General features: G+C 42.6%; 1 protein-coding gene across 1 annotated transcript in view; it reads right to left on the bottom strand.

Moving 5' to 3' along the window:
- NINJ2 (ninjurin 2) overlaps positions 1-13,018 on the bottom strand; it is an 85,455-nt gene extending 72,437 nt beyond the window's left edge. The window contains exon 1 of the mRNA XM_087722466.1: positions 12,836-13,018. Coding sequence (XP_087578592.1) covers positions 12,836-12,868 — 33 coding nt within the window. The 5' untranslated portion in view covers positions 12,869-13,018. The remainder of the gene's footprint in view (positions 1-12,835) is intronic.
- Positions 13,019-14,968: the final 1,950 nt, after the last annotated feature.

Below are 14,968 nucleotides of genomic sequence, written 5' to 3'. Positions count from 1 at the left end.
AGCTACAAAGGTTGGGGAATTCTGCCTTGGTCGATGGAGAGAAATGTGGACTACCTTTATCGTCTAATAAGTGGGTGCCTTCTAACTGGCCAACACATATCAGCCATTTTGTTTGGATACAAAATGGCTGCTATGTGTTGGCCAGTCAGAAAACATCCTCTTATTAGAAGATAAAGGTAGTCCACATTATCTCAATGTGTTCTCAGGCCTACACCTTTCATTCCTATTATTCACTCTTCTAATTTTTTGTTTTTTAAAATTTGGAATTGCAGGGAGGGAAGAAAACTCCTTGGAGAAGCCAGTGCAGACTATATTCTTTAGGGCACTTTCCCATCATTCTTTCACCACCACTGATTCACGGCTGTTTTCACTTCTACTGACATGCAATGCAGAGAACAAAGAAACAAAATTCTCTGCCCTGCCCTGATCTGGTACAGGTCCTGCAGCATCAAACTCTCTTCCTCCCTCAATTTCCTTTGCTAAAGAAAAGCCGGAACTGACAGGCGCATGTCAATTTCACCCAGGTCACCTGTCAGATCTAGACTTTGCAGAGGCCACGTTCCCAGCCAAAAAGAGTGATTCGTTTTGCAAGGCAATCAGTTCAGATGCCAAAGAGAAATGACGGGGTGTAGGGTCACGGAACTGATGTATGAGCACCATAAAAAGTTTGCACAGAAGCTCCCTAAATTATTAAACATAGAACATTGGATTGTGCTTGAAGATAAATCTCCCCCAATCCTTTAGCTATATCCAAATGGCTCAATATTTTGGCTACATCAGATATTTGGATACACAATGAGCTTATACTCAGTCTGGCTTGCTTCTACAAACCTTGTGAAGCTCCCTCTCAATCTCTTCTATGTTCCCCCAGCTTTTTCTGAATCTACTATCATCTTCTGCATCCTGGCAGAAATATGTTCCCTGGTGCAGCTTTTTGTTATGTTCTGTCATGCGTCTATGTCTTTTTTTATGCTCTCCTCCAAATATTCAGCCTCTCTTTTCAGTCTGGGGACCCCAGTTCAAGCCATATCTTCTAATATTTTGGGAAGGTTTTTTTTTTAAGCTATAAAAAGATATCTGGAATTCTGATCACAGATCCCTGGTGCTGCTTGTAGTTGAGCTGACAACTGTTCCTAACTCAACTAGCAAAAGAATACAAGTCGGTCAGCACATTTTCTAGGAATATCACTAAATAAGGGCAAAGGGCTTTTGCGGTACTAGAAAGCATGCAGAAATTAGCCATTCCTGCGGATACAAACAAATCTGCTTTCAAGGCAAAGATTTTGTAACCGCTCTGAAGCCACACATTGGAAGCCGCAGATGCCAAGAAATTCTTTCAACAGGGAAATAAGTACACAGTGTTGTATACACGGCATACCGCATACACTTTCATTCTGGAGCAAGACCAGTGAAAACAGATAGGCCCCTTAATATGTCCTACATATTATGGCACAGTGCGAACCAAAGAAAGTTGGCACCTCTTATCAAACCAACAACCAGCACTATGAATAACCAGGACCAAGAGATTCTTGAGCAAGTCCAATTGTGGTCTTAGAAAATAAAAGAACCGGAGCCAATATTGACTTCAAGCTACCAGTTGAATTCCTGTTATCTGAATATTCCTTCAGATATTTTTCTGAGGTTTGTCAAAACAACTAGCCCTAGTTGGTACTTTCACTGTATCAAAATAGCCTTTAAATAGTAATTGCTTCCTACTTCCTAGAACTGATGGACATTCTGAGAATGTCAAAGAAGCAACCTAAAACCAAACAATAAATAATTAGGTGTTGGGTAGCACTTTGGAAACATCTACACCTCCGTTTTCCTTCCTCAGACCCTTAAAGCATTCAAAAATGACTTGCAATTACCTTCACTGCCATCAACCTCATTGTTCCTAGGTAGACCAGACCAGGAAATCAATTTCAACCAGAAAGGCATTTCGTTCCTGATTTTTGGTGGATTGAACGTTTAAACAACCAAGGTTCTGATTTTGTTGTTTTTTTGTATGTGGGTATTCATAACTGAGCAGTGGCTCAGTGGCTAAGATGCTGAGCTTGTCGATCAGAAAGGTCGGCAGTTCGGCGGTTCGAATCCCTAGTGCCACGTAATGGAGTGAGCTCCTGTTACTTGTCCCAACCTCTGCCAACCTAGCAGTTTGAAAGCATGTGCAAGTAGAAAAATAGGAAACCACCTTTGGTGGGAAGATAACAGTGTTCCATGTGCCTTCGGCGTTGAGTCATACCGACCACATGACCACGGAGAAGTCTTGGGACAGCGCTGTCTCTTCAGCTTTGAAACAGAGATGAGCACCACCCCCTAGAGTCAGGAACGACTAGCACATATGTGCGAGGGGAATTTTTACCTTTACCCACAACTTATTGCAAAATGAGAATGTGAGCTTAGAATCCTACATATTTTTGTTTGTAAATTAATTCAATGAGATCTAGTCATTATGCTAAGGATTCAATTTTTAGTAAAATACTAAGATTCACTCTTAAGCCCATTCTGCATATTAGCAGATTTCCTACATTTTAGATTTCACTCATTCTTAATTTAAAGATTTTGTCCCAAAGTCACATTTTTCAGATTTGGGCTAAATGCACAAAGGTATCTCGGTCGATATGGTCCTCAGAATGAGGTGAGCTGAGATTGAGCTTGGTTGCTCAATGAATGTTGCAAGACTTGGGTTAGAAACAATTTTGATCTGTCCTTGGGCCCCTGAAAGGAAATGTGGATTCCAGGCAGTGAATACAGCTTTGAGATTGGCAAGACGTCCCTGCTTCATATTTGATCAGCTACTTTGTATTTCTACTGGAGGAAATTCTCCCCACATGTCTCAGACCCTAAGGCTGATTTTATACAGGTAGTTCTCGAATTATGGCCCCAACTGAGCCCAAATTTTCTGTTGCTAAATGAGGCATTTGTTAAGTGAGTTTTGCCCCATTTTATGACCTTTTTGGCCATAGTTGTTAAATGAATCATTGCGGTTCTTAGTAACCTGGTTGTAAAGTGAATCTGGCTTCCCCATTAACTTTGTTCGTCAGAAGGTAGCAAAAGTTGATAGCAGTAGCACTTAAACCTATATACTGCTTTACAGTGCTTTACAGCCCTCTCTAAGCAGTTTACAGAATCAGCCTATTTCCCCACAACAATCTGGGTCCTCCTCATTTTACCCACCTCAGAAGGATGGAAGGCTGAGTCAACCTTGAGCCTGGTGAGATCTGAACTACCAAATTGCAGGCAGTCAGCAGTCAGCAGAAGTAGCCTGCAGTACTGCACTCTAACCACTGAGCCACCGTCACATGGTGACATGACCCTGGGACTCTGCAAACATCATAAATACGAGTCAATTGCCAAGCATCTGAATTTTGATCACGTGATCATGGGTGTGTATGTGTGCTGCAATGGTTGTAAGAATGAAAAATGGTTATAAAAATCACTTTTTCCAGTGTCAGTTAAATTTTGAATGGCCACTAAAAAAAACTCTTGTAAATCAAGAACTATCTCTACAAAGGAGCCCAAATTTGAAACTTCCAGTACAACAGAGAAAGAAATGTTGAATGCAGTGGACGTTTGCCATTATGCTAAGCGCAGAAATATGCATGAATGCTAGCAATTTATTTTCTTTTATTTTTATGAAGAGGCGAAGTGGATATGCATTTAGGCACAGCCCTGAGGAGCCAGAGCAAGGCAGTCAGTTACTGGTTGGCAAGCAAACAACGATTGGCTAGCAGTTCTACATCTTCATTTTGGGGCCAGTAATAGCAACTGCTGGTTAGTTTGGTGCTCCTCTGCAAGCTTTAGATTTGCAAACTTTTCAATATGCTTGGGCTTAAAACATTCTGATGTACAGAAAAACTAGAAAATTATCAGAAGAGTCCGGATTAATCGTGAGTACATTTCAGTCCGGATTTATCTGGAAAATTCCAGAGTTGATGAAATATGTCTTGTGAGAATAGAATAGAATAGAATAGAATAGAATAACAGAGTTGGAAGGGACTTTGGAGGTCTTCTAGTCCAGCCCCCTGCTTAGGCAGGAAACCCTACACCACTACAGAGAAATGATTATCTAACCTCTTCATAAAAACTTCCAGTGTTGGAGAATTCACAACTTTTGGAGGCAAGTCTTTCTACTGATTAATTGTTCTATCTGTCAGGAAATTTATCTTCTAAGTTGCTTCTCTCCTTGATTCATTGTCCTACAATCAGGTACCTTGGAGAATAGCTTGGCTCCCTCTGCTTTGTAGCAGCCCCTGAGATATTGGAAGACTGCTGTCATGTCTCCCCTAGTCCTTCTTTTCATCAAACTAGCCATACCCAGTTCCTGCAACCATTCTTCATATGTTTTAGCCTCCAGTACCCTAATAATCTTTGTTGCTCTTCTCTGCACTCTTTCTAGAGTCTCCACATCTTTTTTACATCATAGCGACCAAAACTGAATGCAGGATTCCAAGTGTGGCCTTATCAAGGCATTATAAAGTGATATTAACACTTCACATGATCTTAATACTCAGTGACAGATGAACGCTGGAGAGCAAAGACATAATGTACCTCTAGTTCTGGGGAATAAAACCCTGCAGTGGAGCATTAACCTCCTTTCATCCATCCCTTGATTGTATCACAAATTTTCACACATATAAGGTGCTGTGAAATATGCCAATCCTCTGTTAAAATGCCTAAGATCCCGTTATTAATTTTAAACATTCAGATTTAGCACCTTCAGGCACCTTTAGGATATTTGTTAGATACCACACCATAAAGAAAGGTTGATAGTTCACATACAAACTGTAAAACAAACAAACCCACAACGGGTGGGTTTCCCCCCCACTCTTTCCGCTTGCTTAATAGAGGAAAATGAAATGTTTGGATAATCCAGCCAAAATCAAGGATTGTTTAATCCCATCAATTTCAATTTAGACAGAATGAGGTTCTATAATTAACTCTCTCAGTGATTTCAGTTAGAACAGCAGAGAGGGATATTCTATACTGCAAGTACCGGGACTTACTATATTAATCTTCAGTTTTTGAAGTGCTTGCTTTGATTAGACCCTGGACTGTACACTTTGTTATTACTCTTTATCTAATATTTATTACTTTACTATATCTTGTTCAATTAGGAAACTGGAACTTCCTTGAGTGGTTAATGAGTTCAGTATGGAGTTGGTTGCATTAGAGAATATGTGACTTCTGGTTAACATGGCAAATGTTAACCTGTGAATCAGTTTTCTGGTTTGCAATTCAAAAATAATTACATTTGAGCAGACGGATACTCCCAAGTGTAAAATGCTTGAGAATAAATAGTCTCAGCTCCCATTTGTGAGGCTGGTCACAATATTTATTTCCCGTATATGGACAAACTTGGCAGGCATGCAAAAGAACTATTTCTATGAATTAAGTTAACTCCCCCCCCCTGTTTTCAGGAAATGAGCAACTTTTTTTCAATTTCCTAAAGGGAAAGCAACAGATTCTATATGTAGGCCATTAGAGGAAGCAATCTATTCACTCAGGTATTTCTACAGTTTTAAATTTCTCAATCTTATTCCTTATGTAACCTTTTCTGACTAATTCTTTCCTTCCAAGGCCAATTGCAGAGGAGCTGGTGAGTCACAGTTTTAACATTCCTGGCCAAAAAGAATATTGGGCTCCACAGAAAAGATGGACTTTAAATCAGCAAAGAGGAATTAAATCAGCTTTTCAAAGCTGATAGCCTCATGAAACTCTGCAGTTCCCACAATTCCCAATTGGTGGTGTAAAAGAGAATTCTGGGAATTGTATTCTCAACGTACAGGTAGTCCTCCTTTAGCAACTGCCCCACTTGGCAGCCATTCGCAGTTACAGGGGGAATGAAAAAGTGACTTTACAATGGATCTTTGCATTTACGACCTTTGCAGGTCTGTAAAGCAAAAGAAAGCTGATGTTAGATCATAAGCACTTCTGGCTAGCCACCACTTCACTTAATGACAAAATTGCTGGTCCCATTTGAGGTTGCTAAGTGGGGGGATATCTGTACCTGGGTTTAAAATTGACTTGGATGTGTTTTATGACAACCAAGATTTTACCTGTTTCAGATAAAAGACAGAAAGGCCATTTCTTCCTCTCTTGCAGAGATAGAAATGGAATATTCATATTAGTCTTCATTACTGAGATAGATAGATAGATAGATAGATAGATAGATAGATAGATAGATAGATAGATAGATAGATAGATAGATAGATAGATAGACAGACAGATAGACAGACAGACAGACAGACAGACAATAGGTAAGTAGGTGGGTGGATGGATGGATTGATGGGTAGAGAGAGAGACAGAGTGATGATAGAGAGATAGAGGTAGAGGTAGAAGATAGAGAGATAGAAGACAGATAGACAGGTAGACAGATAGTTGGTAGGTAAGTAGGTGGATGGATGGAGAGAGAGAGGGAGAAGATAGGAGAGAAAGGGAGAGGGGGGAGGGAGAGAGAGAGACAATAGAGAATAGAAATATGATGTCTTAGTCCAATTTATCATGAAGTGCATTATAACATACTTTTAAGATAAAAAAATAACTAAATCATAAAATTACCAGTGCCACTCTCACACTTGGCGCAGTAGTCTCCCTTAGAAAGTGCAATCAGAATTCTACCAGATATGGGATAAATGGCATAGGTGGATGGAAGAAAGAAACAAAAATCAATGAAGGAATATAACAAAACTCCAAAAATAATAGTTATGAGTAAAATAAGAGGGTTAAGAATGGTGAAATCCAAATGAAATACAATAGAAGGGGAAATAATATAAGGTGAGCGGTATTGATTGATGGTTGCTATTATAAAGAACAGGAAGTTCCTGTTCGTATTGTATAAATGTGATGTACATCTAATTTGTGTGTGTGTGTGTGTGTATTTTACATGTTTGTTAATAAAAATCTTTAATAAAAAAAAGAAAGTGCAGTCAGATTGTATGATAGATACAATTCTGCTTGGTTCCCTTCCCCATCATGCACATCTGCATTGGTGGTGGCATCAGCATAAAGACAGAGGCCAGATTGAGAGCGTTAATTAGAGTGACCAACCAGATGGTTCTTAGATGCTCTCAAGGAAGGACATGTAGGCAGCAGCCCTCTGGTATAATTGTTTCTGTAGATTGGGTAAATTGCAAGCACATGGCTCGTAAAATGGTCATTCTCCTACACAGGTGCTTTAACAAGGACATCTCTGTTCTTGCCAATATTCAAGCACCTGGAGTTGGGGAAAAGAATCTCTTGGAAACATCTTTTATATTTCCTATTTACTTCATTTTGGGAGAAATTGCATTGCAAATACTCTTCAAAGGCATCCCTACAGCGTGTTACAACACTCCAAGCAAAATATTTTAGAGCAGGAGTGTTAAACTCGTGGCCCGCGGGCCGGATGTGTCATGTGCTGGCTCCTCCCCCACCCAGTTTATTGAAGGGGAAAAAAGTCCTGATACGTCACATGATGTTGCCCTGACAACGCAAGTTTGATACCCCTGCTTTAGAGTGATTGGATCCAGACTGCAAAACCCCACATAGCCACAAGGTGGCATCAGAGATTCCAGTTGTTTGTATATCTTTAATGCCATTAGTGGTCATTTGGCTTTTTGCAGCTCAAATCTGGTAGCCCAAAGTATTAGAGTTAGAATGGTAGTCAGGCTCTCCCTGTTCAGGAGGAGGTGAGGCCAGTGGTGGGATTCAGCCAGTTCGCACCTATTCGGGAGAACCGGTTGTTAACTTTCTAAGCACTTCAGAGAACCGATGGTTGGAAGAAATCTCCTTTTGTTTTTTCCCCACTTTACAGAACTAATCCTGTCAGGAAGGCAGGAAGGAAACATTCTGGTGTTGTTTCTAGCCTAATCTTTATTGTCCTGCTTGCAGAAACTGCCTCTCCGGTTAACCCTTATGACATTGTAACAGCTGAGGCAAAGCGCCCATCGACCTGAGTGACATTGAGTTGGCCACACCCGCATGGTCACATGACCATCAAGCCCCGCTTACTCAGTTGGTCATTAGGGCAGAGAGCTGGTTGTTAAATTATTTGAATCCCACCACTGGATGAGCCATAACCTGATATCCTGAATGGGGCTTCATGTCGCAAAAGCCATGTTAGCATTCAAAGCCAGATAACAGCATCTGTTCAGCCTCCCCCCCAAAAAAAATCAGTTCCTTGGGAATACAGCTCAAGTGCACCCACATTCAGGCCTGCCACAGAAGGAGACAGACAAGTAGCTTCTTCCAACTGCTTAGCTAGGTTGACATGCCACAATCATTTCATAAATAAATCAATGACTTTCTGAACTGCAGACTAGCCCAACATATTGTTGTGTGAATTTGATGGAATGGTTAGTTTGCAGTTCAGTGCTTTGCAGGAACCTAAGCAATGAATTATATCAAGGGTGAGATCCTACTGGTTGAACAACCGGTTTGCTGAATGCGTGCTTTGTGTGCTGTGTGCGTATGCCAGTGGTGGGTTCCGGATCCCGTTCCAACTGGTACATGGATGCGCGCACCACGCACAGGCATGCTAGCCCCTCTGCGAGCCTCCGCAATGCCCCAGCTGTTCCATGGAGCATCACGCAGGCACTGTATGCACCATGCATGGAAGCACGGAAGCACAGAAGCCTTAAAAGACAGGTAAGGAGCTCAGGTGGGTGGGCGGGCCCTCTGGAGCACCGTACCGGAATGGTATCCGGTGCTCCGGGCAGGCTCCGGTATGCCCGTACCGGGGCGTACCGTCTGCACTGTTCCCTCTAAGGTGCGCGCGTGCGCGGCCGCGCACGTCGCTAGAAACCTCCGCGCAGAGCTTTCTAACTGCCGCGCAGAGCTTTCTACCAAAGCAAACGTGGGGAAGTCCTTTGCAGGCAGCTAGAACTGGCCGCTTGCAAAGGACCTCCCCAGACTTGTTTTAATGAGCCGCAAGTCCTCTTGCTTCTTCTCCTTCACCAGCAAAGCTCCCGCAGTGGTGCCTCTCTCTCCACACGGAGCACCTGAGCTGCCCCCCGCGTTATCCCTCCCCCTTCCTCCTCTGCTGTGCTTTTGAGGCCGCGGGAGCTAGTAGGAAAGCGGCGGAGGTGGAGGCGATGGCAGGGATAACCCAGAGCCCAGCTGAGGTGCTCCGAGCGGAGAGGGAGGCACCACCGCCGCTGCTTTGCCGGTGAAGGAGAAGGAGGAAGAGGACTGGCGGCTTTGAAATGGTCCCGCCGGCTGCAGATTTGATTCAGCGTAAGCAGGGGCCGAACACATGCTGAGCTGACTTTGCGCAGTGAGGCGGAGTAATTCAACCCCCCCCCCAAAGAACACGTGTCTCTGTGTGTGTGTGTGTGTGTGTGTGTGTGTGTGAGAGAGAGAGAGAGAGAGAGAGAGAGAGAGAGTGAGAGTTGGATCGAAATTGGTGGCCAAAGGAGTGGAGGGAGGGAAGGAAGGAAGGAAGGAAGCCCTGCCCCCTGTGAAAAAAACTGAAGATGGAGCAGTGAATGAATAAGCCATAAAAGCAACAAACAGTTAATGCGTAAGTAAGCTGAGGAGGAAGTTCTTAACTAAGGAGCAATATTAGAAAGAAATATAAAAAGCTCAATATGCCAAAACACTTATTTTAGTCTTCATTTAATTACTTGTATTGTAGTCTGATGTAACATCTTTTTAAAGTTAACGTTAGTTAGAAAAGATAGGGTACAAAACTTAAATAATAATAAAAATTCTACATTCATTTTGAAAAATAAATGCAATACTTGATTAATTTCATATCTTTATTTAAAATAGTTTTGGCATGGCATATCATTTTATTGACTCAGTTGGAAATGATGTGGGTGTTGTATCTGATTCTGAGGCATATATATTCTTAAGTAACATAACATCGTGACCCGTCAAAAGCGCGGACGGCAAAAGCGCGATCGACAAAATCGCGCCTTTGACGTCATCACAGCGCGACGAAAAAGATCGAAAAATTCAAATAAAAATTAATAAAAATTAAATTAAAGCAAGCCGATTCACATAAAGGTAAGGGTTAGGGTTAGGGTTAGGGTTAGGGTAAGGGTAAGGGTTCGGGTTAGCTTTAGAGCGTTAGCGTTAGCGTTAGGGTTAGGATAAGGGTTAGCGTTACGTTTTTCGTTACTTTAACGGTTAGGTTTAGGGTTAGGTTTAGGGTTAGGTTAAGAGTTAGGGTTAGGGTTAGGTTTAGGGTTAGGTTTGGGGGGGTTAGGGGAAGGTTTTAGCTTTAGCTTTAGCTTTATTTTTACATTTTTTCGATCTTTTTCGTCGCGCTGTGATGACGTCACAGCGCGCTTTTGTCGAGCGCGATTTTGTCCTACGCGCTTTTGTGGTGGAACCACATAACATATAGCATATTGTCCAAACTTGCTAGACTATTTAATTGATCTTATTACTTTAAAGGGGGAGAGTTTCATGATAAATTATTTTATTACATTTATGTTGTATTTATATATTATATTTATTACATTTATATTCCACATTATATATTTGTATTGTTATTTTAGTGTTTATTGTCAATTTTGATAGATATATTGATATATCAATACTGATTTTAATCATACTAAATAACAATTACTGCTATTATTTATCAGCATTAAATATTTACATTTTTAATATCGAGTTAGTCATATTTTAGAATAATAGGATTATCTTTTAATAGGATAATTGGCAAAATCTAATTCAAATGTGATGGGTTGCATTCCAAAGGAATGTGAGAGGACAGGTTGCCTGCAAAATGCCAGGACCCAGGACCTGCTGGTGCCATGTCTCTCTCTAGCCAGTCTAATGATCTAAAAGCTGAGCAGAAGTCTTTTTTTTTTTCAGGGTGAGCAGAAAAGTATAGTGTTTGAGTAGCACATTTTCATGCCTGGCATTCATCAGGCTGAAACCTCGCTCACAATTGGTGCTTGGCGCTTGGAATGTTGCGCAAATGTCCAGCAGACGAGACAGAAGTTCAAACTGTTGCTCTCTTAGGTGCTCAGGCATGAAACTGTGCCGCTCAAACACTATACTTTTCCGCTCACCCTGAAAAAAAATTAGAGGGAACATTGACCGTCTGCAGCCCACCACTGGCGTGTGCTCAGTTTACATAAAACTCACTTTTGCATTACTGCTGGTAAGGAAAAGAGCTGGGGCACAGCAAGGCACTCTGCTGCGCCGATCAGCTGGGCTTTGGAAAAGGAAATATAGGCGGGTATAGCGCAGGGCCAGGGGGCGGGCCCACTTCAAAGTCAGAGTAAACCAGTTCGCTCCCAGCTGATAGTCAGATCTACCGGTTCACCCAAACTTGTCCGACCCAGTCAAATCCCACCCCTGAATTAAGTCCATAAAGATAGCCCATTTAGAAGATCTCCTTTTTAAAATATCCTTCCTAAAAGTAGAAAGCTATTGTAGCAAATCAAAGAAACAAGACCAGAATTTCTCACCCTAATATAGTTTTCTACTTGAAGAAAGTTTAGACAAGGTAGCATTCAAATCCATCACCCATCGTGCTTTCTATCTTCTTGTATTACCTTGATGGTACTTGCTTTTGAGAGGGGAGAGGGCAAGGGGACAGATGGCTATTTGTGGTTTGCTTGCAAGTGGGTGTATTTGTTTCTTTCCCATTCCACAGGAGACAAGGTTAGCTCTGCCAAAGCCAGGTAACCCTAATTGCAACCTCAGTATATCCTCAAGTCATGTTATGGTCTACCGTTCTTCTCTTAAGCTGAATGCTCCCTTTCTTTGCTTTGCTGGGTACTTCTCTAGGTAGAATTTTTTCCCCCACTTCAAATTCAGCCCATCGACCAAAACTTGTCCCTTTCAAGGGATGCCAAGTGGAGGAAGCACACGTCCCTTGTCAAACAAACACTAAGGAGCCATCAAATGGCTGGATGAAGAGGTTGTATATCCTCAGGAATTCTAGATGGGAATCCTAGATCTCACTCTCTCTTTTTCTTGCTTAGCTAATTCTGTGTTTGTTTCTTTTCCTGCAAACATTTCAGGAGCATTTTCTTAATCAAGCACAGAAGAGCTTTTTGAGAAAGAGCAGAGATGGAATCAGAGTTTTCCAGCTGATTGGAGGAGGGAGAGAACAAGGTTGTCTTCATTTACTTGTCCTTTTCAAAAAGCTCTTGACAGCTCTCCTTTCATCTCCCTGCCTCTCAACTTTATTATCAGGGCAAGTTAATCAATCCCTGGAGGAGAAGAAGATAGGCTTCTATGCAGGGGTGGCTTCCTGCCAGTTCTATAGAAGAGGTTCCACAAATCTACAGTGCCATTTAGAACCGGTTCCAGCTCCCTCCCCCCACCTGTCCGCACATCATCAAGATGAAGAGCGAGAGGAGGAATTCTGGGAGTTGAAATCCACAAGTCTTAAAGCTGTCAAGTTTGAACACCCCTGGGGGGGGGGGTTTCTAAAGGGTTAGGGGTACAAGGGTCTTGTAACTTGACAGCTTTAAGACCTGCGTGCTTCAAATGCCAGAGTTCCTGAGCCAACATTTTGGTTGCTAATCAAGTGCGTTGTTAAGTGAGTTTCACCACATTTTATAAGTTGCCCATGCCCACCCAGTCAAATGACTGCCAAGCCACTCCCTCCCAGTCACATGGCCGGCAAGCCACTCCCACAAAGCAGGCCACACCCACAGAAGAGGTTCTAAAAAAAATTGAAACCCACCACTGATAGGCTGTGTGGATCCTATGATCAGCACCATTGAGAGAGCAAAGAAAGCAAAAGAGAAACACCCCCCCCTTCAAAAAAAGAAGCATCAAAATAAACCAGAACAAAAACTAGGAAAGGATAAATGAGGAGCAAGCAATTAGGACCTGCTCCTTACCCATCCTCTCTCTTGCTGCATGGCCAAGAAACACTCACATGAAGGTTGATCATTTCTCCTTCCGATCCCATCTTTAGTCTCCCCAAGTTTTCTCCTTAGTCGTCTTGAACCCACACAAGAGATCAAGTCCTGGTAGCTTTCTGGATTCTCCAGAGCATTTGCTGGGTGGGAGGGAAAGAGCAGTTCCTGGAACAAACCTGCTATTCATTTGCCTGAAGTCCAACTCTCGCCTTGGCTGCAGCGTTGGAATGGGGGAAGGAGGAGGAGGAGAGAGAGACTGGTGGTGGTGGTGGAGGAGGCAATGGCATGCAAAGTCTTTATTGTCTCCAAGACGCTGAATGGTCCTCCTTGTTATTCACCCATGACTGCACGTCTCGGGAGCTTCTGGATCCAGCTGAGTCCTATGAAGTCACTGGAAGTTGCAATTCAGGGACACCTACAAATGTACCACTGGGTTCATGGCACAGATCAAGCCAGCTTTTGGCAGAAGACGGGTTGCAGCTAGAGGGAGTTGGAGTGCAGATGGCACCAGGCTGGCCCTCTTGGTGTGTTTGTTATTCCAGGCAGCCACAAAAAAAGACCAAGAGAAATCAATCCCTAATAGCAAGGAGTCACTTTCTAGCCTCAAATTCATAATATTGGGACCAGTTCAGGGGTGGGTTCCTGCCAGTTCTAACCTCTTCTACAGAAGAGGTCCCACAAATCTACAATGCCATTTAGAACCGGTTCCAGCTCCCTCCCCCCGCCCGTCCGCACATCATTAAGATGAAGAGCGAAAGGAGGAATTCTGGGAGTTGAAGTCCACAAGTCTTAAAGCTGTCAAGTTTGAGCATCCCTGGGTTTTTTTTTCTAAAGGATTAGGGGTGCAAGAGCCTTGTAACTTGAGAGCTTTAAGACTTCCGTGCTTCAATGCCAGAGTTTCCAAGCCAACATTTTGGTTGCTAAGCAAGAGTGTTGTTAAGTGAGTTTCACCACATTTTACAAGTTGGCCACATCCACCCAGTCATATGGCTGGCAAGCCACTCCCACCTGGTTGCATGGCCAGCAAGCCATGCCCACCCGGTCACATGGCCAGCAAGCCACGCCCACCCAGTCACATGGCCGGCAAGCCACTCCCACAAAGCAGGCCACACCTACAGAAGAGGTTCTAAAAAAATTTGAAACCCACCACTGGACCAGTTCTTACCCACCCAGCAGCAAATGATCCCAGTGCCGGAGTTGATAGTTAGAACCATCAGAGTCCATAGGTTGTCATCACAAAAGTAAAGATGGCAGCCACCATGGTGAGATTAAAGCTCCACCTGTTAAAAAAAACAGATGGATCATTGAATCTCTATTATAGCCGCCATCTTGACTTCTTTTTATTACCACACTCTGTGGATAATCCTGGTTGGAAACTTTGAGGAGCTGCCTCCTTCCCTGATGTTTCTTAAAATTACCTTTTTCCACCCAAGAGGGACACCAAAGGATATGATCTCAATACAAGGCTTCATACAGAGATGGTTCATTAGGGCTGGTTCCAGGGATCCAGAATCCCAAGGAGAAATTTTGCATTCATCCCTGTTGCCTAAAAGTATTTCCCTGGCGGCCTGCATGGAAAACTCTTACTGGTTGGTTTATGTTTCCTTAAACCTCAGAATATTTAATAATAACTTATTGAATAAACCATTATTGGCTAGGTTTGTAGAACACACTCTCGGTCACAAACCATGACGGAGCAATCAGAAGGAGAGTACTTCACATTTGTGGTTTGGTATGTCCTCTCAATCCACTTCAGTGAATTAGGGGATTTTTCCCTCCCCCTTGGAATATCAATTGTTATTTTTTTTCTGTGTTGATCATTGGTGTCCCTTCAACATATGTACAGAATTTCCAAGAATAGCTTCCATTAAAACAAAAGTAATATAAACTGCATTGTCAAAATATCAGGTTCTAATGAGCAACACATTAAAAAAAAACAAGCTAGCAATGATCCAGAAACATAGCTGCAGAAATTCGTTTCACTATTCTTTATATTCAGGGGTGGGCTTCAAAAATTTCAGCAACGGGTTCCTTTCCCAGATGCTGGGTGGGTGTGGCCATGGTGGGTGTGGCCTAGTCAACCTCCTGCACTATGGCGGAGTCCCAGTTATTGCCTTCCCCAGGCTCCAGAGACTTTCCTTGAGCCTCTG

The sequence above is a fragment of the Thamnophis sirtalis genome, unplaced genomic scaffold (genome assembly GCF_051295495.1).
Source record: "Thamnophis sirtalis isolate CommonGarterSnake01/CBP01778 unplaced genomic scaffold, rThaSir2_p1.2 scaffold_9, whole genome shotgun sequence".
Classification (NCBI taxonomy): Eukaryota; Metazoa; Chordata; class Lepidosauria; order Squamata; family Natricidae; genus Thamnophis; species Thamnophis sirtalis.
This window is presented reverse-complemented; position numbering and strand designations above follow the sequence as displayed.